This window comes from Canis lupus, chromosome 6 (genome assembly GCF_048164855.1).
Source record: "Canis lupus baileyi chromosome 6, mCanLup2.hap1, whole genome shotgun sequence".
In the NCBI taxonomy this organism is placed as follows: Eukaryota; Metazoa; Chordata; class Mammalia; order Carnivora; family Canidae; genus Canis; species Canis lupus.
This window is the reverse complement of record NC_132843.1, coordinates 71,871,980-71,893,840: the sequence shown is the minus strand read 5'-3', so window position 1 is coordinate 71,893,840 and position 21,861 is coordinate 71,871,980. Positions and strand designations below refer to the sequence as shown.

The 21,861-nt window shown below is 42.6% G+C and overlaps 1 protein-coding gene across 2 annotated transcripts in view; it reads right to left on the bottom strand.

The window, feature by feature from the left end:
- The window catches only part of KCNH1 (potassium voltage-gated channel subfamily H member 1), a 372,078-nt gene that overhangs the window by 319,879 nt on the left and 30,338 nt on the right, over nucleotides 1-21,861 (bottom strand). For both annotated transcript variants that reach the window (XM_072831167.1, XM_072831168.1), the window contains exons 3-5: nucleotides 21,379-21,485; nucleotides 8,646-8,774; nucleotides 757-875 (exon numbers count right to left, since the gene is read on the bottom strand). In XM_072831167.1, the coding sequence (XP_072687268.1) occupies nucleotides 757-875; nucleotides 8,646-8,774; nucleotides 21,379-21,485 (355 nt within the window). The remainder of the gene's footprint in view (nucleotides 1-756; nucleotides 876-8,645; nucleotides 8,775-21,378; nucleotides 21,486-21,861) is intronic.

Genomic DNA, 21,861 nt, shown 5'->3' with positions numbered 1-21,861 from the left:
GGAAGGAGCCTCGGTGTACATCGAAAGATGAATGGATAAAGAAGATGTGGTCTCTATATACAATGGAATATTACTCAGCCATCAGAAAGGATGAATACCTACCATTTGCTTTGACATGGATGGAACTGGAGGGTCTTATGCCGAGTGAAATAAGTCAATCAGAAAAGGACAATCATCATATGGTTTCACTCATACGTGGAATATAAGAAATAGTGCAATGGACTATAAAGGAAAGGAGGGAAACTGAGTAGGGAAAAATTAGAGAGGGAGAAAAACCATGAGAGGCTCCTAACTCTGGGAAACAAACAAAGGGTTGCGGAAGGGGAGGTGGGTGGGGGGATTGGTGACGGACACTAAGGAGATCACTTGATGGGATAAGCAGTGGGTGTTATACTATATGTTAGCAAATTGAATTTAAATTTAAAAAATTGTTTATGGTTTATAAGTATAAACCCCTTTGTGGATATAGGACTTCTAGCCTCTTCTCTACTCCCTCAAGAAAGTGAATTGACACCTATCACCTCAATAAGCTGGAACAGTGCTGTCTGCAGGCCCCTTTTACATCCAGGAAAGCACAAAGCTCAAAGGAGTTAGGTCGTTTTCCCAAAGTCACATGTCATGGTGCATAGCCCAGCCAAGACAGGAGTATGAGGGTCCTGAAGGTCTCTTCCAAACCACACCCTTGCTTTGTAGCATTTTCTCAGCCCTGCACCCTAGAGAAGTGAGGTTTAAGAGGAGCTAACCCGTCGCCCTTACCTCAGCCAGGCGGGAGTGCTTGTGGACATTCTCGCCTTTTTGCACACTGGGAGCCAGCTGCTGCAGGACACCCCTGCTGCTTGTCAGTGCTCTAGTCAGCCGAGCAAACTTCCCCCAGCCTAGAGCATGCAGAGGAGAGAAGAGACAGTTTCAATCATATCCTGAAGGTCATGGACATTCACACCACCAGTTACACTGTCGAAGTACATACACCCATTGTCCTCCTGGGCTCCTGTGAGTCACTCTGCATTCCTCCCAGCCCAGACTTGCTGCTCAGAAAAGCACCGAGACACACTCAAATTTGTGTAGCAATTTAGTTTTCCCTGCACTTTCACTCTGTCCTAGTCATAGCTTTGTGACATACGTAGGGCAGATCTCAGTACTGTTTTACAAATAAGGAAACAGAGGCAGAGTGCCTAGAGAACTACAAAGAGTCCAGAACCCAGATCTTTCCACTCTGGCCCAAAGCTTTCCTGCCAGATAATACCAGGCAGTCAAGATAGTTCTCTGACTTTGTGACTGGGCTCAGGATGTTCCCAACCCCCACAGAGTCTGATGTAGAGACCAGGCTGGTTCCATGGGTTGCATGGACAAGCTAGTTAAATGGCCATTCCATGCACTACATTCTCCAAAGCCAGGGGAATGAGAAATGAATCTAATCCCTGGGCAGGTGGGGGAAAGCATGGGCATATTTTAGTCTGCTCTGGGATGGGGGAAGGATGGTTGGTGACAGGTTCCCCAAGTACCAAGAATCCCAAAGAGCCTGGTACTGAACCTGGAACAAAGAAATCTCCTCACAGTCCAATCTCTGCCTCCAGCTTGCTTTGTGATCCCCAACAAGTCTTTTATGTTGTTTAAGCCTTATCTGTAAAGTGGAGATTAAAATACTCTAGGTGCCTAAAGGTACGGTACACCTGCCTGGTAAGACAACAAGGCTAGATTTAGTGGGCTCCAGTTAGTAGACTAAAACAGAGGCTGTCTGGAGGCCTCCTTGGCTCCCTGGACTAGCTTAGCTCCTCCAGGAAAAGTAAAATGCTGGTCCTTTTCCAATCCAGCCCCATCTGCACTGCAGAAGCTAAGACATATGAGTGAACTTTACTGCATTTAAAGGTCCCCAAAGACAACTGTCCTTTCCAACGTCCAACAACCCAACCTATCTGCATCAAAGTTATGACTATGGCAATTGCCTCATGAGACTCCTGAACACCTGTCAGGGTTCTCAAGCCCAAGCTTGAGAGTCTTTGGGGCTCCAAAGACTTAGCTGTGGGGTCTAAGTAAACAGAGCATCCAACTCCTTTCACATGATAGAGCATCCGACTCTTTTAAGATGACAGTTAAAAGCAAGACTAGACGATTTATTTTTTGGTTGTGTTTGTTTGTTTGTTTGTTTGTTTGTTTGTTTGTTTGTTTGTTTTGTGGTCCTTTCGTGTTTAGCAGTATCCAACATCTTGCAGCAGACATCTCTTCTGCCAAATTTTACCCTGGGGCACCTTTTCCAAGACAGACTTGGAATCCAGAGGACAATGAACTTAAGCAGCCAAATGGCCCTCTTCTTGCACAACCTTAAAGAATCATGATCTGGATAAATTTTTGTCAACATAGCAAGAATAGCAAATCGGTTATTATCTCATTCCAGAAGTTCTAGGCTTAATAAAAGATAGTGGCATTTTCATCCATCCTGATGCCATTAAGCAGACCAACAGAATCAGCTTGAAAAGAGGTACATGGTGATCATCAGATGGTAGGGGTAGCATTAATGTTAACAGGAAGAGACAGTCCAGACTCTACAGGGGTCTTTGACATCTCCCCCAAATGTGCCATTTATGAAGATGCTCACTGAAATCTGCTTTTGTGAATTGCGGGCTAGAAATTTCTAAAGTCTCTTTCAGAGTTAGGCTCTCTTTCAGCTCAAAATAAAACTGGAACTGAGTTCTACAGAGCTGTTCAAGAACAAAAAGGGTATTCTTCAATCAGGTAAAACATAGCCATGCATGCAAACACCAACAAGGTTCTGCAACCCCCTGATCCAACCCACCCCTTGGCTACCACCACTACTACCACCACCAAGATGCACACCCTGAGACAAATGATAAGAGGAAGGTCACAGAACCTGCCCGGCAGGGACTTCAGGGTCCTGGTCCAAAGCTGATCTAACACAAGGGATGAAAAGAAAGATCCCTGGACCTCTGGGCATTTCCCCAGGCTCAAACTAGCCTCTCACTCTCTGGGCTAGCCCTGAAACCTTTCCAAGAATGTGGCTGTCAAAGGAGCTGCCTGAGTGGAAGGCATAGGAAGATGAGTGGGTGCTAGATGGGAAAATGGACAGGCAGTGTGAAATTCTCCATCACACCTCTACCGGGAGGAACAAGCTCTGTGTCTTCTGTAGGAAGGAAATACTTTCTAATAGGAACCATTACCTGGCCAGATGAAAAAACTTCATTCATGTATTAACTCTATAAACATAATTACTACACGCCAAGCATCGCACTAGGTACTAGAGATACTGAGATAAATAAGACACAGATTCTGGCTTCAAAAAGCATGCATCCCAGTAGGGAAGATTGACAGATAAATTTTAAAAGCCATGACATAGTGAGCTAAGTTGTGTGACAGACATGAATATAGGATGCTAGGAGTCAAGGCTGTCCAAAGAAGGCAAGCTAAAAAAAAGGGGGGGGAGGGTAAGCTAATCCAGGGTAAGGATTCAGGGAGAGCGTCCCAGAGGAGGTGATATACTAGAGCAAAATTCTGAAAGATGAGTAGGAGTCAAAAACACAAGAACGAAAAGATAGACATTGTACACAGAAGGAACAGCACCTACAAAGGCAAAAATCATAAAACAGGGTAATATGTCAATAAAGAGTAAGACACCCTAAATGGCTGGATGAGTGAGGCGCGGCTGGTAGAGGGGAGGAGGATGTAGACCATAGCCTAAAGTGATGTTACAGTCGTTGCCAGGGGCCAGATGGAGAAGAACTTTTGGTGGTAAGAACCGAGATCGCAAGAAATTTGAACTTCATCCTGAAACCCACGGGGAACCAGGGAGGAGTTTAAATAGGCATGAGGAGGAGGAAACACATTGATTTCATTTTAGAAAGACAGAATGGGGGGATCCTTGGGTGGCACGGCGGTTTAGCGTCTGCCTTCAGCCCAGGGCGTGATCCTGGAGTCCCAGGATCAAGTCCCACATCAGGCTCCCTGCATGGACCCTGCTTCTCCCTCTGCCTATGTCTCTGCCTCGCTGTGTCTCTCATAAATAAATAAATAAAAGCTTTAAAAAAAAAAAAAAAGACAGAATGGTAATGTGCATGGTCAATTTTATCAATAGATAAAAGACCAGTCAGGACCCCAGGCAAGAGATCCTGCACGCCTAGACAGTACTGTGGCCTGAGCCAGGTGATGAGAGCTGGAGAACAACTACAGAGGTAGGATCCACAGAACTCGGTGAACAGCAGCTGTAGAAAGAGAGACAAGGCATCCAGGTGGCCTCTGGGTTCCAGGTTTGGGGGACTGGGGTAACGGCCACCAATGAGATTAAAAACACATAAGAGAAGCAAATGTATGTGGTGGAAGATAACAGGTACAATGTGGACCAGAGCCATCAGGAGAAACACTCCTGGAAACAATGAACCTCCTGTTGTCCAAAAGGCCAAATAGGAGGACACAACCCAATGAGAACCGAGCTCAGGATGATATGCCTTAGGGGAAGCCCAGTGGACCTTTTCCAAAAGGAAAATAAAGCAGCTCCTCCTCCAAGGGAGCGTTTCCCAGGTATTGCCCTATCACCAGCAAAACTGTCCGCTCCCTCTTCTGTATGCTCCCCTTGGCCTTAGGCAGACTTCTCTCTGTTCAGCTAACACACATGTACTGGGTATCTTTGGAGTGAGAGGGGTTGGACAGGAAGGGAAGAGGAGGCATGAAAGGAGAAGAAGGCCAGAAGGAAGGAAACACAACGTGCAATCCAGCAGTCGGCTAAACAGTACTCGCCAGATCCCTTCTCCATTCTCAGTAAGGACAATCACTTCCCCCTTCCTTGACCACACAACAGCTGCTGGCTTCAACTGGGGCAAGGCCCCCCTCCCCAGGCTACTTTAGCCCATATAACCCTGTATCCTCCCTAGGTCAGGAGAGGATCCTGGGTTGAGATGAAATTTCAGCTCCTCCAAGGATAAGTCCAGGGATAGGAGAAAAGACAAACCTATGGTCCCCACTCTGGGAAATCATGCCATGTCACTTTGAGTAGAAGTTGCAGAGGATGGCTGTAAGGTGTCCTGACCTTGTAGGGAGGCTGTGAGGCCAGCTTGTCCTAATCTGCAGTCACAGATTCTCTTAGAGGAGCTGGTGCCATAACCCAACATACACAAGAGAATAGAGGACACTGATGACCGAGATGGACAGTCAGTGTGGACACTGCCTAAGCATCCTCAAGTCTTCCTCCTCTGATCTTTTCCCTGTCAGTGTAGAAATAACCAAAACTCTAGGGTGGCTTCTTCAAGGAGCAGTCACGAAATCATCACCTTTCCATTATCCTAACAGCAGAGAGATAAAATGTCAATATCCAGGGGACAAGAGGGGACTTGTGGCTTGTATCCACTGCTTGGTTTCTTTCCCAAGAGTGCCTCGCAAACATCACACAGGAAGACATTTGGAGAAGGGTCTGCAGTTACAGCGGCTTGCCAGAGCCCTTATCCCTGCATATTCTCAATCCCTCACTTTAAAAATCTCCTCTGAGGCTCTACATTCCTTTTGTTATCGGAATCTGGCTCAAGTTTTGAAAATGAATTCACTCCTTCAACGTGAGATTATTTGGTGGGGTAAGAGACAAAACAAGAGGGATGACTCATCCTCATCCTTTAGGAAACAAGGTAGAGAGCAACTCTGGGCCTTACCATCTCATTTTTCTCTTCCCATTTGTCCAGGCCTCCTAGCTCAAAAGGGAGAAAAAGACAGAGAAAAATATCCTGTAGCCACTACCAATTATCCATAATAACAGACAAGTAAGAGATTAGAAACAAAGGAAACCCCTGAAACATCACAGAGTCTCATTTCAGCCAAGAATTCCCAGCTACTCTCTCATTCTAACTTCACACACATGCACGCATGCACGCACACACGCACACACGCGTGCACCCACGCATGCATACACCCAGAGCTGCTACCAAACAGCAAATCTAGCTTGACTTGCATTGCCTGGTCCACACCATCTGTGGACACCTTTTGTCAGAGAGCTAAGGAAGAAGTCAAAAGACAGAAAAGAGAGGATGAGGGAGTCAGGGGCCTGGATCATTCCTAAAAAGGAGCTTGAGAACCAATACACTAAATGTAAGAGGGGCCTCAGGGCCATCCAATCACCTGCCAAAGGGGAGTTATTTTGTGTCAGACGCTAAAATAGTGGACTGCAGATTATCCCATGTGTTTGTGGAGTGTTTGTGGGAAAATCTGAGGTGCCAACTGGCTTCTCGTATCACTTCCTGGAGGCACTTACCCCAATCCCAAGGCCCAGAGTCAGGCACTGCACGAGCAAGGAAAACAATGTCATTTTAAAGACAATTTGAACACAACTGACTAAAACAAAGGACAAATTTGATGGTGGGAAACACCTTGTGCTGCTCTGCCAAAGAACGATTATCCGAGGATTTCTGGGGTCTTCAGATAATTCCATCTCAAAAGTGAATCCTAAATAAGCCTGGGTCACAAGACTCGTACTGCTGAGTGAGGTGCTGTACTGAAAACCCAGCTGTATTTGCCAGAATCTCCCACTGTGACAACACATCCAAGAAGAAATGTCAAGTCAGGAGAACATTCCAGCCACGTGGCAATGTATCTTCCTGGATTTGATCCTTGCAGCCAGAACCACAGTTTATAGACTTACAACTAACAAGGCCTGGAGAACTATCATGCTCTTCCATCATAAACAGAGTGATATAAAATCTGACCTTGTCCTAAGTAGACTACCAAATCAAAGTAGGCCGGGGCACAGTGACATAACAAGTGGGAGGGTCCAGACATATCTGTCATGGCATCTGAAAGGGACAGGCTTATCCAGTCATGTCTTGGAGAAGACACTAAGCATGATCACTTAGCAGCATTCCTACAGGGAACACTGAAGTGTGCGGGTGTGCAACGTGTGTGTGTGTGTGTGTGTGTGTATATACCAAAACTCTCATCAGCAAGGAAATGCATCATTGAGTCAGGTTAAAAGAGGTAGGACATTTTTTTTTCCTGGAAAATAAACAGCTAGGCGAATCTCACTGCATCACTCTGATTTATCTCTTGTGTTACACTTCATGAGAGCCAAATGCATATACCTACGTGGCATGTGAGGCACCCTCTCTGTTGAGTATGCCTCTCCTACTAAATACTTGCATGTCACCCAAAAATATTCCAGTGATGGTAAAAGGCAAACAGTCTGACTCAACCAACATTCTGACTATTTACGTTTTTAAGACAAAACTTACAAAAGCAAATGTCAAAATATCTGACTGCCTTTAATATTTTATGAGTTTATTCAGTTAAAAAAGCAAATGGCCTTTCTGGATGATAGCAGGATGATACTTAATCATGAGTGAGTCTATCTCCGTGTAATCACTATTGCGCTGAGAAATCCTCAAGTCAGAAACCAGAAATCAGGGAGTCACAGACCTGCAGGAAAAAGAGGAGACTGCAGGAGCTGAGGCACTGGTTGAGAAACTTTACATCTGCTGTAGTCTTGAAACCAAAAGGCAGGCTGAAATTGATATACTGGGTTATCAGATAATTAAAAAAAGAAAAATAATACGATGCACTGGTATGTACAGCATTGTGCTCTGAACTTATAAATGTGAGCATCCAAATGTGCTAGAGGACACACCCCCAGAGAAAAGTCACAAAATGAAAAGACCATGATGCTTTTTATTTCCTCCTATAAGATACATTTAACAATCACAATTTTATCACATCAAGAATACTCCCCAATTTGACTTTTCCCTGGACTCTACTCTCATCTCTCTGCTGCATCTCAGGATACGGCAAGGAGCAGAGTTCTCAGAGAGAGCTAGAAAATCAACCACAGAGCCAAGAAGCACTGCAACAAGAAAGAGCTATGGCCTCTCGGTTATCTTGCATGCACGCAATGGAAGGGGGATGGAAGAGAGTGCTGTGACACCCCCTAATCCCAAACCTCTGAGGATAACGTGCCATCTATTGTATATCTGATTACCTTGACCTCTTCAAGAGTACAGTTGTTCTAGAAATCCTGAGTCCTTTCCTTCACTGGCCCGCAGTGTGATTCAGAGAATACATGTACATGATACATGGCTGAAGTGAGTGCTAAAATCTGTGGTCACAAGCTGATTAAATGACCCAAATGGAAATGTTACTCAAGACCATGGCCTCATTAATACCATGTTTCCAATGAATTCACCAGCTGTAGACCTAACAACCACAGAGGTAGAGCTGTGTTAAAATCAACTGTAACAATCTTGAAATGCAAGACCTCAGTCAAATCTAACAAAGTCTATATACAAATACGATGAATGTGGCCATGGACTAACTCATTTGGGTGACCCCCATCTGTCATGGGGACACCAGAAAAGATTCTGTTGATACCAAAGGTGCCCAACTACCTTCTTCTGTCTAATCATTACTGGAAAGGGTTACTCTAAAAAGGTATAAAATTGAGTTCAAATGGTTTCCTAAACAAAGCTTTTTTCCCCTCCCCTTTGGCCCCTTAATACATTCCAGAATGATACAATGCTTTACCCAACACAAATTAAAGTTTAAATCTTGATCTTTGTGTAGAGATTGCCTTGGCAACCTCAAATTCTCTGGAATGGGAGTCACACCACAGGAAACAACAACAACAACAAAAAAACCACATAAATGTATTTGTACAAATCAGAATTACAAACCTTTACATGAATCATCCTCAATTGGCTGTTTGAAAGCTGTTATGTCACTGAAAGTGCAAAGAAATAAAACCACTTTATCCTGTTCATTTCGAATTGGAGCAATTTTCACAAAGAACCACACAGGTGTCCCTGAAAGAAATATCAAAAGGTTGGTCAGTAATTTGCATTCTCATGTGAGGTGCTCTGGAATAAAGACTGGGGAATGAATAGGTACAAATACTATTTCATTTTTAAATGGTTTCATTCCTTTAGGTGCTGGAATATCATATCATGAATTCCTCTTCTTGCTGAAATAAAAAACTTTCACAGTGACTGTTTGGCAGGGATTTGCTTCGGTTCAAATAATTTTGTTAAGTGTAGCTCTCTTAACCCTTGCAAAATGATTAGAAATGGGTTGAAAATCCCTCCTGATCTTACGGAAGTCACTAAGGTACCTAAATACTTACCTTATACCATGCAGTAGACAAGTAAAGAATAAGGGCCAGGATGGGCATTGCCAATCATATCCAGCAGACCATTGCAAACTCAAATTTCCATTGCTAAAGGGCCCCAGTGTCAAAATCCAGTTTGGGCACCCATCAATTTGACTCACACGCTCAATCAACCATGGGCCAAAAGCCATATTTCTAAGTATCTCTCCCCAAAATAAAAATTCAAAAGGTCCAATGCAAGGGGGTAGATGATAACATGCTGAAGAAGGAAGAGAGAATCACCACAATCATTCTCCCAGCAAAGGTTCCCTTGAAAAGGAAGGTTTCCAGGTGGCTTTGGACTGTGTTGACATCAGTGCTCTAGGAAACTCAACCAATGTGTTTCAACTTCCAATCCTTATTGCTGAACAAAAACAAGGAACAAATGAGCTCTTCCAAAGCACTGCCTCATCAACACAAGGAGAAGGTGGGCAAGACTTCTGACTAACTTCTCAGAGAGGGCACCCAATCAGGTTTCTATGGCTAAATATCTATACAAAGTCAGCATCTAGCTTCTAAAACAGAATTAGGGAAAACAAGTGTTTTCTATCTATAGAGGTCACCCTAGCAAGCCACACCAATCAACTCTGTGAGGCAAAATTAAATGAAACACAAGAAAGTGGTAAGTTCTTCCCTATCTCATAGCCAAGGTCCTTAACAGCATCTGGGATATAAGAACTTAACTATTTGCTGAATTTTGCAGAACTGAGATAATACTGGGATAATACTTTACATGCTATTTTATAACCATTTCCAAGTTAAAATACAATAAGTATTTCTCCATGTTAAGAATTAGAGAAGCTTCCTGTATGCCAGGCACTGTGTTCAGCATTTTACACATATTATTTTAAGATAGCCAGCAAACAACTCACTGAATCTTGGGAGATGGAAATAAATCCTCAAGAGGTACCTGGGTCTCTCTGAAGGCAATCACAGCAAACTCTATACGATACTACAACATGGACAGACATCTCTGATCGACATTAGGATTAGCCAATCCAACTTAATAATAACCAGGTATAGCCACGTATTCACATGGAAGCATAAACAAGTATAAAATATATAGTCAAACAGCAGCAAATAGACCAGATGGGAATATATTCTTTAATCTTCATTATCTATACATTCATCCATAGTTATAACTTTGATCCTCTGTCGACTTTCCTGTTCCATAATTTTCAGCTGCCAGTTCCTGGGTACTCCCAGAAGACAAACAGATTTTAATGTCACCCTAAGAAAAATGTGTTTTGAAAGAAAAATCCACCATACAAAAATCACACATCGCATTCCAAAATCAAGAAGAATATGGCCTTTGAATCACCTACTGTTTCTGAAAGGTCTGTGCTACGATTCATCCCAGTTCCCTGCTCAGAACCTGTGGGATTTTAAACCATTTTCAATCAAGCAACAGAAAACTCAAAATAAAGTGTCACACCCATTGAGCCTACATATCACAGCTCTCCTTTATATTCTAGATGTTAAGACAAAAAGCAAACAAATAAAAAAAACATTTTCTTTCTGCTTTAAAAAAAAAAAGTAAGCAATTTTTTTTTCAGATAGTACACCAGAAAACACCACTAATTTATCAAACCAGTTAAGAAATCAGAGAGCTTCCCCCCCGTAACCCGACTCATGAGGTCTAACTCCAGGAGCCTCATCTTGCTGGAATCCCTGGAACCATAACCTTCCCAGTTGCCACCTATGGGCTACCCACACACTGTATCAGCTGGGCCCAAGGCCTGTGAACTTTCCTAGTTGGGACTGTGCCATCTAATCTTTATATTCCATTTATGACTCCTGAGATTGATGACACTAACCCACATCTCCCAGATCATGATAGCCTACTGTATTTATCGTGTGGGGAGGCCTTCTAGGTTTTACTACAGCTCAAACTCATCTTGAACTCCCCCCTACCCATTCCTACAGGTCAGTATTTAAAGCTGTGTTCTCCTCTCCACCAAACTGAGCCCAATGCTTCTTCCAGAGATGTTCCCTGATTAAACACGTGTTATTCTGATCATCTCTTTTCAGTAAATATATATGAATCTTCTAGCAAAACCTCGGAGTCAGTATGCATTGCCTTATAGTACATCTCTAGCTAATCAGGTGGGCTTATTGAGGGAGAAAATCTCCTATTGCCTGATCTGCTGTTTCCTCATGGAGAGACATATTTCAAAGGAACTCTCAGGTCTTTTCCCTGGATTGGGAATTCGGGAGTCAAGAATTGGACATGTGTAGCTCAAGCACCTCTCTTTATCTGCTCTCTTGGAGATGAATTTGCATCTTGCTCTGCTTCCCCATTCTATAGGTGTTAGGGGAGAAATCAAAGGGCAGGGGGATGACCAATAGGAGGAGAAGCCTGCAGTTCTCCAGGGCTATCTGTGTTGGGTGGGGAAATCTGTCTGATTCTAGGATTCACTTTTAGAAATTTCACTTGCCCATGGACATAAACAACAATTTCTAGGACCAACTTCACTGGTCATAAAGAGGATATTTTAACTCCATTTGCCTGATTCCTCTATCTCTTCCAACTGGTTCTGATCACAGGCAAGGAAAGAAAGGGCTATGTAATGGCTCCCTTCAATCCTTCACAATTGAAGACTCTTTCCTTAGATAGACTGTAATTCACTCTGGGGCAGGAGATCTGAACTTTCTCTGTCTTATCACCCTGCATCCCTGTTTAGTGCAAGGTCATGCATAGGGCCACATGAGGCCATTTCATAGCTCAACTCCAGAAGGTACTATTGTGGGGTTGGGAAATGCAACACCCTGATGGGATAGGTACCTGCTGAGTTTCAAAGAAATAAATCCTACTTCCAGTATCTTCACACTCAGACCTGCCTCTTTTCCAAATTATTGTGCCCTACACAATCTAGGAAAGCAAGCAGAATGGGCTTAAATTTTCATTTCTGATATTCTTTCAAAAGAGAACATGAGTCCCATCTATGTGGCACAGACCAGTAATTACAGTCTTTTAAGAGCAAAGCATTTCTAACCAGTGAAATATAACTCAAAGTCTCAATATATGTAACAGGTGCTTCAAGTGAACACAGACTGCCCAGCACCTGGAGCCCCTACTCACTCGGTTTCTCTTCCACCCCTCTGGATGCCCCCAAGGATATTCAGGAGTGCCTTGGCTCCATTCAGATATAAACCTGCCCAGAAGCAGAGGCCAGGGTAGTTGGCCTCCAGGGATCTCTCCAAGAGCCCAGATTCTGGACTACAATTCATCCCACCAAGATACAAGAGAGGCAATGCATGCACATATATTCACATATACAGACACAAAATCAGGAAGATAAGGTTAAAGTTCTGCCTCTGCACCCAAGTGGCTACAGTGGAAAAACAAGAAAAGCAAGTATTTGATGTCCTGTTTCTGCAAAAGGACAAGGGGTGAATGATAAATAAAGGAAGATCGATGCACAAATCCAAGAAAAATATAGCAAAGGCTGATGGCAAAGGCGGCTGCTGCTGGGAGAGCAGGTCTTTTCTGGCTGAGAGTACCAGTGGAGGGGCAGCTCCGGGTCAGGCTCCTCCTCTTGCTCACTCTGATTCTTATCCCTTACTAGCTGCCTTGGGTCACGTAGTAATGAATCTGACACCTTGACTTGGCGATGGGGTTTCTCAACCCTAGCAGTCAGATAACAAAACAGCAAGGCTTGGGTATACAAGAGATTTGTTTGGCTTCTGCTAGGCTTCCTCCTCTCCTGGACATCCTCCCAGGCACTCTCTATAACCAGGCAGCCAGGCATCCAGGCCATATTCGACAGCAACAGAATTAACCAAGCCACTATCACTGGCGTATGGAAATGGCCGCATTGTGCAGAGCCACTCAGACAGGTCCAGAAACTAGACTAGGGAATGGCGGCCTGCCCTAAGAAATAGACCAGTTGGTCTCAGGTCACCTTCCCTGAGACAAATGACAAGCACAGAGAGTATGAGAGAGTACCAGGGGGGAGAAGCGGCCACTGGCCATTAGAATATCTGACTGGGAATCCCAAGTCCTGGGTTTGAGCCCTATGTCTTAGTTTACTGTATGCCATTGCCATGTCACCTAACCTCTTGGACTCAGTTTCCTCATTTTCAAAGTAGGGATAATAGGCCTACTTTAGATTCAATAAAAATATATTGTATATATTTTTATATCCAATATAGGAATGTCTGATACATTCCTCCCTTCCTTTTAAATTACTCATCTGTAAGATGGAAAGGTTTGATCTTACCTCACAGGGCTGTCTGGATGACCTAAAAGAGAATGTATCTCATGGTGTTTAATGAAATTCCAAAGCTGCCTCTACCTGTTTTGAGGAAGATGGCCAGTCTCAAACATGGGGGAAAAGCTAGAAAAATCAATGCCTAAGCCTCAACTTAATTAAAATCTGATTGAAGACCAAAACACAAAACCTAAATAAATGGAGAGAGTTACATTGTTTGTAGATGAGAAGATTCAATTTTGTAAGATGTCAAGTCTCCCCATTTAATATATAAATTTAATGCAATTTCAATCAGAATCTCAATGGTTCTTTTTTGTTTGTTTTTCTCAGAGTTTGATGAATTGAAATTCAACTCAAGTAGAAAAATAAAGGTAGAAGAACAGCGAAGAAAGCTTTGAAATTCTTTGAAAGGAAAAATAACAACAAAACTGTTTACCACAGTTGACCCTTGCACAAAACAAGTTTGAGTGGTGCATGTCCACTTATACACAGATTTTTTTTTTTAGAAAGAGAATTTTATTTGGAATGAAAATAGATAGCCTGTCCCACCCACTTCCTCTAGAGAATATGGATTCTTTTCAATAAATATTATACTGTAAATGTATTTTCTCTTCCTTATGATTTTTTTGTAAAATTTTCTTTTCTCTAGAGGACTTTAAGAATACAATGTATATAACACTTATAACAAACATAATATGTGTTAACTCTTTAGGTTATTGGTGAGGTTTCTAGTCATCTGTAGCCTATTAGTGGTTAAGTTTTGGAAGAATCAAAAGTTAAACCAAGACTTTCAACCACAAGGGAGGTGATACCCCTCACCTTGTCTTGTTCAAATATCAACTAACTGTACAGTAACTAAGAGCCATTGGCACTGGCCCTAAAACAAACAACAATGAAAATAGTAATATCATTTATTAAGTGCTTACAATGGGGTCCAGTACTAACACATTATGGTTAATTCTCACAGCAACTCCGTGAAATGGAATTGTGACTGGAATTATTCCTTACTTTAAATACGGAAAATCCAAGTGAGAGAGCATTTTAATCAAACTCACATAGCTAATAGGCTACAAAAGGACTTGGAAAAGGAGAGGAGAAAAACAAGCTCATGAACGTGTGAGAATCTAGCATAGAAGAAAAAGACATTTCAAACTAGAAGGGAAGGGCTGGATTCTTTAATACATCATACTGAGATAATTAAATAAGCAATGTGGAAAATAAATTAAGTTAGATTGCTATGTCATGTAATAGATAAAAATAAATTCCAAATGGTTTAACGTTTTAAATATTCTAACACAGCTATAAAGGTACTAGAAAGAAAAATGGAAGAATATTTTCATTAGTACAGGTAAAGAGAAGAACTTCCTAAACATTATATAAAGCTCAAACCATAAAGGAAAACACTGCCATAAATTTATGACTTATAAATGATATAAAAGGGATGCCTGGGTGGCTCAGCAGTTAAGCACCTGCCTTTGGCACAGGGCGTGATCCTGGAGTCCTGGGATCAAGTCTCACATTGGGCTCCCTGTATGGAGCCTGCTTCTCTCTCTGCCTATGTCTCTGCCTCTCTCTCCCTGTGTCTCTCATGAACAAATGGGTAAAAATCTTTAAAAAAAAAAAAAAAAAAACAGTATAAAAAAGTCTAATTAAACAGAAAAAATTTTAAATAAGAAAATATTTTTTAATGTAGAATCAATATCCCTTACATATAAATAGCTCCTTGCACTGAATAAGTAAAAGACAATTCTTTAGGGCAAAATATGATGGTTTTCCTATTGGACTTGTCTCTATAACTAGATTGTAAGCTCCTCAAAGGCAGTCAGTTTCTTATACCTGGATCTCTTTGGCTCAAACCCACAGGCCTACAGTAGGTAATCAATAAGTATTTGGCTGGCAGCTTCTCCATGCTGGCTTGGCACAAATGCAGTAAGAAACCTTTTCCTGGGCTTCTCTGATGTAGAAGCTGATCCAGAGGTCCCAAACAGGAGGCCACCGCCATGCCACAAATTGTGGGGTCAGTCACATGCTGCAAAGTGTTACCTAGAGAGTATCCTACTTTTTTTTTTCTTTTCTTTTTTTTTTTTTTTAAAGCAGAGGGAGGCAGAGACACAGGCAGGGGGAGAAGCAGGCTCCATGCAGGGAGCCTGATGTGGGACTCGATCCCAGGTCTCCAGGATCACACCCTCGGTCGAAGGTGGCGCTAAACTGCTGAGCCACCCGGGTTGCTCAGTATCCTGCTTTCAACTCAGAGCTGATACTTCATGATTTTCTTGTTTGAAAAATAGAAAAACGAATTGACTAGCACAAGAGTGACCACCTAAATATTTACTGAATGCGTTCACTAATGATGACTATCATTGATGTATGAATAACATCTAACACACTGACAATGAGTTAAGTAACAATATGAAACACATAACACTACTAAAATGCCCAGGTTTATTCATCAGACGGGCCAATAGATAGAAAGAAACCTTTCAAATTATCCATCCTCAAGATACATAATAGTATTCCACACACTCATTCCAAAGCACACCAGGAAGTCTTCTGCTAATCACTCCCAAGTCCCCAAAGGAGGACAAACATTGATGCTTATCAGTAGAAAATTCTTTCTAAAAGCTGTCCTTGCAAACACTACTAAAAAATGGGGGGGAAGCCAATTTATTAAGGGGTTATTTTTAAAGATCAGTAAGAAAATCACCAGAATTAAGTAGAATGTATGAGCAAAGAATCTGAACAATTAATATAAAAAGGGTAACTTTAAATGGATAGTAAATAGGAAAAAGTACTTAAGTCTCACTAGCATTAAAAATATTCATTAAACAAGAAAAAAGTTTAATTGCAGGCAATTTGATAATTTGAAAGCTATATTGTTCAGTGTTGGTGTAGTACAATGAGTCAGACGCTCAAAACCTGCAAGTGAACTTGGGAATGGGTTCAATTCTGAAACACTGTTTGCCAAAAACGTCTCAGGAACCTGAGTTCACATCTCTGACATGGTAGTTTTCAACTTCTAGGAACTGCCTCAGAATGTCAATAAATATCTTTACATAAGATACTCCCCTCAGCATTGTGTTTAATAAAGTTTAGAGCCTCATAAATATCCAACAGCAGAGGAAGTATTAATGAATTATTTCTAAATTATATTTATGGGGAATTTTAAATGAGGAGGATATTTTTATGATCAAAGATTAATTATATGTTTATATTTTGACTTCAAATATATGACTTCAAGTTGCATACACATCAAAATCTCAATTATTTAACATGTGCAAGACGAAACCTAAAAGGAAACACATCAAAAAAGCTAGTAGCATAGTATTATTTGTCTGAGTCTTTGGGGTGATTGTTTTCCTTCATATCCTCATGTATTCTCCATAGTAGAAGTAATTCAATTTAAAAATCAGAGAAAAAAATAAAAAATTCCTTTAGATGATGACATTTCACATTCTGAAATCTCAACAGGGGTGCCTTCCCTTCATAGGACTCTATACTGCTTCAAAATGCTGAACATTCTAGTCTATTGAACTAGACATTTTGAAAGTAGAAGCAAACTCTGCCTCCCTCCCCCTCTCCTCCCACCCATGTCTGCTCAGTCTGCTCCTCGGAGGCATCAGCAGCCAGTCTGGCCCCACGCTGCTCCCACCTCGGCCCTCATGCCCTCGCTCTGAATCACATGCTTCTCTTGCACTCATCTGTTTCTTGGTAGCTGCCAAGTTCCTTCCAAAGTCACTCAACAAACAAGCACTGAGCACCTCTTCTACATGGGGCTCCGTGTTAGACACTCGGCATGTGTTACTTCAGGCCAGATGAGAAGCTCCTGACAGGAAATGCTATGCTTCTGGCTTCCTGGACGCTGCCCGGGGCTGAGTAGACTGAGGGCAGAGCCGGTCAGTAGGCACCACTGACAAAGTCCCCACACTCAGTCATTGGAGGAGACATCCCTGGATATCTCTCTTTCTCACCTCCCTTGACCCCCCCACCCTGGGCCAGCAGGCCGCAACCATCTTGTCACCGGGGTCATTCCTAAGTGGGCCTCAACCTCCAGTCTCCTATGCTTTGTTCCATCTCCCCACTCTACTGGAGATATCTTTCTAAAATGTAAATCTGATGATATATTGAACACCCCTCACCCCCACCCTCTTTCCCAAACACTGCTCTTTTTTTTTTTTTTTTTTAGATTTTATTTATTTATTTTGAGAGAGAGGCCGAGTAGAAACCCCACTGAGCAGGGAGTCCAGCGCAGGGCTCAATCCCAGACCCTGAGGCCATGACTCAAGCCAAGTCTTTAATGTGGCTGCATTCCTGGCCCTTCCTAACCTCTCCAGCTTCAATGGTCAACCCTTGTCAATTTGCATATTGATATAATTTACTCCATGAGTTTGTGGGGTAGCATTTGTGATGTGTCGGGCATGGTGCCCGGTGTGGGGGATCTGGCAGGAAGGAGACACACACTGTAGATGTGGAAATCAGTCTTCAGTCTGCTGCTTTCTGTCCTTGCTGCTCAGTGGGATACATGCATCAGCAGCATGGGATCGCCTGGGAGCGGAAGTTCTAGACCCTTCCCCAGACCTACTGAAAGGAACTAGTATTGCCATTTGCAGGTGATTCCCTAGGCATGTCAAAGTCTGAGAAGCCCTTTGGGTCTTTTGAAACTTCCATGCATTTCATCAGCCTGGGCTACTTTTTGCCCTTCCCTCTACCTAACTCCCATCATCTTCAGTTTCTGCATGGATTTCCTCTCTGCTAGGAAGACTTCCTTCCCTGACCTCCTAAGTTAGGGCTCGGTGACTCTCTCCAAATGGTGTCACCATGAAAACACTTATGGTTGTGCACTGTGGATGCAGCCCCACTCCTGCAGTACAGGCAGAGGCTGTGTCTCTTCTCATAACCACATCCCTAGCATAAGCCTGCATCTGACATAGGGTAGTGGGTCAATAAAAAGCAGTTTAAAAAAAAAAAAAAAAAAGCAAGCATAGGGGCACCTGGGTGGCTCAGCTGATTAAGCACCTGGCTTCGGCTCAGGTCATGATCTCAGGGTCCTGGGATCGCGTCTCAACACTGGAGTCCCTGCTCAGTGGGGAGTCTGCTTCTCCTTCTCCCTCTGTCCTTTTCCCCGCTTATACCCCCTCTCTCAAATAAATAAATAAAATATTTCTTAAGGTAGAGAATTCAGTGCAAATGTACAATTCCCAGGCTTAATAAATAATTTAGTTTCTAAATTCCTTAGGAGAGGATGGGATTTGGAGGAATTGGGGGGCAGTGAACAGGTTCCTAGGAAGAAGCCAACACCATCCACATCAGTTTCATGCTTCATGTTTTATGTACAAGCTTAGCCTTGTAAGCAACTCCCACAAGCCTTCTAGACATCTTTGTATAAATTAGAAAGAGAAGCTCCTCCCTCAGCACAGATGTAATGCCAGGCTATGGTGCATGGAAGATCCAGCAAGTAAATCATAAGTGGTCCAGTTGCTGTCTATTCAGGGAATGGCCTCCACAACCATATATGGTGGCCCTGCCTTGTACCCACAGTTAGACTGTCCTAATCTTGGAAGAATGGCCATGGAGTAACCACTGGAAACCAGGTCCTGGCTCCACATGACCTTGAGTAAGGAATTTAACTTTTATACACTGGACATAAATAACATCAGCCATGCCTACTTCTTGGGGCTTTGAGAATCAACATTGTAAAATAGAGTGGAGTCGGGACACTTGGGTGGTTCAGTGGTTGAGCCTCTGCCTTTGGCTCAGGGCATGGTCCTGGGGACCCAGGATCGAGTCTCACATCAGGCTCCCCAGAGGGAGCCTGCTTCTCCCTCTGCCTATGTCTCTGCCTCTCTCTGTGTCTCTCATGAATGGATAAATAAAATCTTTAAAAATAAAAATAAGATAAAATAAGAGTGGAGTCATATCTTCCACAGAGTTTATTTTCTCAAGTCAAAGGGTAAGGTAAAAATTGCATAGGACCACAATTACTCTTGAAAATTTTTTTGCCACCACCCAGGAAGTAGAGTCCCATGCGAAGGCTGATGTAGCCCCCATGAAGACTGGCATGCATCTGTCAATACGCCTACCACAACCTCAAAGGAGGGAAGAAAGGCTCGTTCCTTGGTAGAACATTAGTTGAACCAATTGGCTTACGTGTGAGGGCCATGTCTACCTAAAGTACAGAACCTCAGATACCAGAATCACCTTCAGTGCCATGAGATGCTCACAACACAAGGCCTTCAGCCCCAGAAGCAGTAGAGAGAAGAGCAGCTTCCCCTCCCTCATCACATACTTCCTCTGGGGTACATGCTCCCTGAAGGGATAGCAAGTGAAATCACTGACTCAACTTAAATTAAGTTTCCCCTTGTCTCCCTTTTGTGCCAAACACATATAATTTGAGCAAGTTAAATGCATAGTCTAATGAAGCTTGAAAACTCTGAAGCAAAATATAAATGCAAAGCATTATTTTTGTGATACACCTACCCAATTAGTATTCTGCGTCAAGGGGAAATCCATACTGTTCAGTACGCAAAGCCCCCAGTGTGGAAAACCTTGAACTTACTCCATTAGCTGGGGGCACATGGGCAGAGCATCTCCTCCCCATGAAAAGGCCAGTGTGCTCCTGGTAAGAACTGGTGCTTTGGGTTGTACTACCCATAATGGAGGACCAGCACAGAGCCATTCATAGTCTTTCACCCTGTTCCTCTCCTGGGTAGGAACTAAACCTACCAGCTAAGGGAGGAAGACAGAACAAGTCACCATGCTAGTATGAAAGCTACAGGACCAACTCTCTTAGATTAGTTGATGCCCCGAGTAAGGTTCTCAGATCAGCATCAGCACAGGCCACTGAGCAAGCAAATGGTCCCCTCAGCTGCCTGCCCCAACCTCCAGACTGAAGAAAAGACCCACTTCCTTCCAAAGAAAAACAAGTGGCCTTTGCTTTCCAGAGCAAAATGCATCACTGTGAATGCCACCAAGATAAACACTTATCCTCATGTGCCATCTGGGCTGCTCTGGAAATGTTCTATTGAACAAACCTATGATCTACCATTCCATCCAACATATAAAGAACAGAATGCTTGACAAACAAAATCATTTTTTCAAACCAACAATAACAGCACTATTTTACATCTCTGCAGCCCTGCTATGGCCACATGCCCCACTTTTCCATACTTCTAACATAGCTAATCTCCATTCAACAGGAAACCTCAGAAGAGAAAAGCAAGTGCTATACCTGTGTATGGCTATTGAGCTAAATTCTTCGTTAACATACTTTGTGGAAGTAACTATCCAAAACAAATACTAATTCACTCACAATCCACTCTGAATATTCATACTGTTTCTGATGAAAACTAGTTATCAGGAGAAGAAAATTTTCTTCAGAAGCTTTTTGTTTTAATTCCAGTGTAGTTAAAATACAGTGTTATATTAGTCTCAAGTGCACGACATAGTGACTTGACAATTCTATATTTTACTCAGTGCTCACAAGGTAAGTGTACTCTTAATCTCCCCTTCACCTAACAGGGCATCTACTGGTGTTACCTGCTGTCCCTAGGCACTGTGGAGGGTAGATTCAAAGATGACCTGGCCAGAGTCACTATCCCATGCCTTCCCCTCCCCCAGAAGGCTTAAAGCCTACAAGTGTCTTCAGCTAGCAGCTCACCATAAGTAAACCAATAGGAAAAACACTAGCTTGGCAGAAAAAGAGATCAAGAAATCTTTTTTTTTTTTTAATAAGATTTTATTTTTAAGTAATCTCTACACCCAACGTCAGGCTCAAGCTTACAACCTCAAGATCAAGAGTCACATGCTTTACAAACTGACCCAGCCAGGTGCCCTGAGATCAAGAAGTCTTAACTGTTCGGTGGACAAGTTCAAGTATTCCATTAGGCACAGTGTAACTCTGCAATCTATGCCATTTATCCCAACATACATGATAGCCTCAAGTAACATTTAGCTGATGAGGAGAAGAAAACCCAAGACATCAACCAAGTTAGAGGATCTCTTTTACTATTCCGAGCACGTGAAGGTATGGTTCAGGATGGTCTGGATACTCACTGTTCTTCTTGTACATCAAAATTTCAAAGGAATTCATCTCATAGTTCTCAAACGTTTGCCGCACCTTTTCAATTGTGTCTTTATCAGTCAGCTCCCCATACATAAAACTGCAAATCAACCAAAAAACTCAAGTTAGTTAAACAAATATTGATGATTGTACCAGCATATGTTAAGCATCTTTCCTATACCTAGCACTGTGCTGTGTGGAATGAACACGCACACACACACACACAGACAGAGAGAACATTTATTCAATCAAAAAAAAATGTACTGATTCATCAGCACTCAACCCCCCAGAAATGAACAGTATAATAAGGGAGAAACATAGAAAAGAATGGATCAGAAAACAGTGTGACCAGTGCATGCAGAATTACAGAACACAGGACATGGGCACAGAGCCCTGTGGGCTCAGTGAAGGCTTCCCAGAGGTAAAGATAGAGGAAATCTAAAAAGCAGGTGGAAATTTGAAGGCAAAGGAGGGAA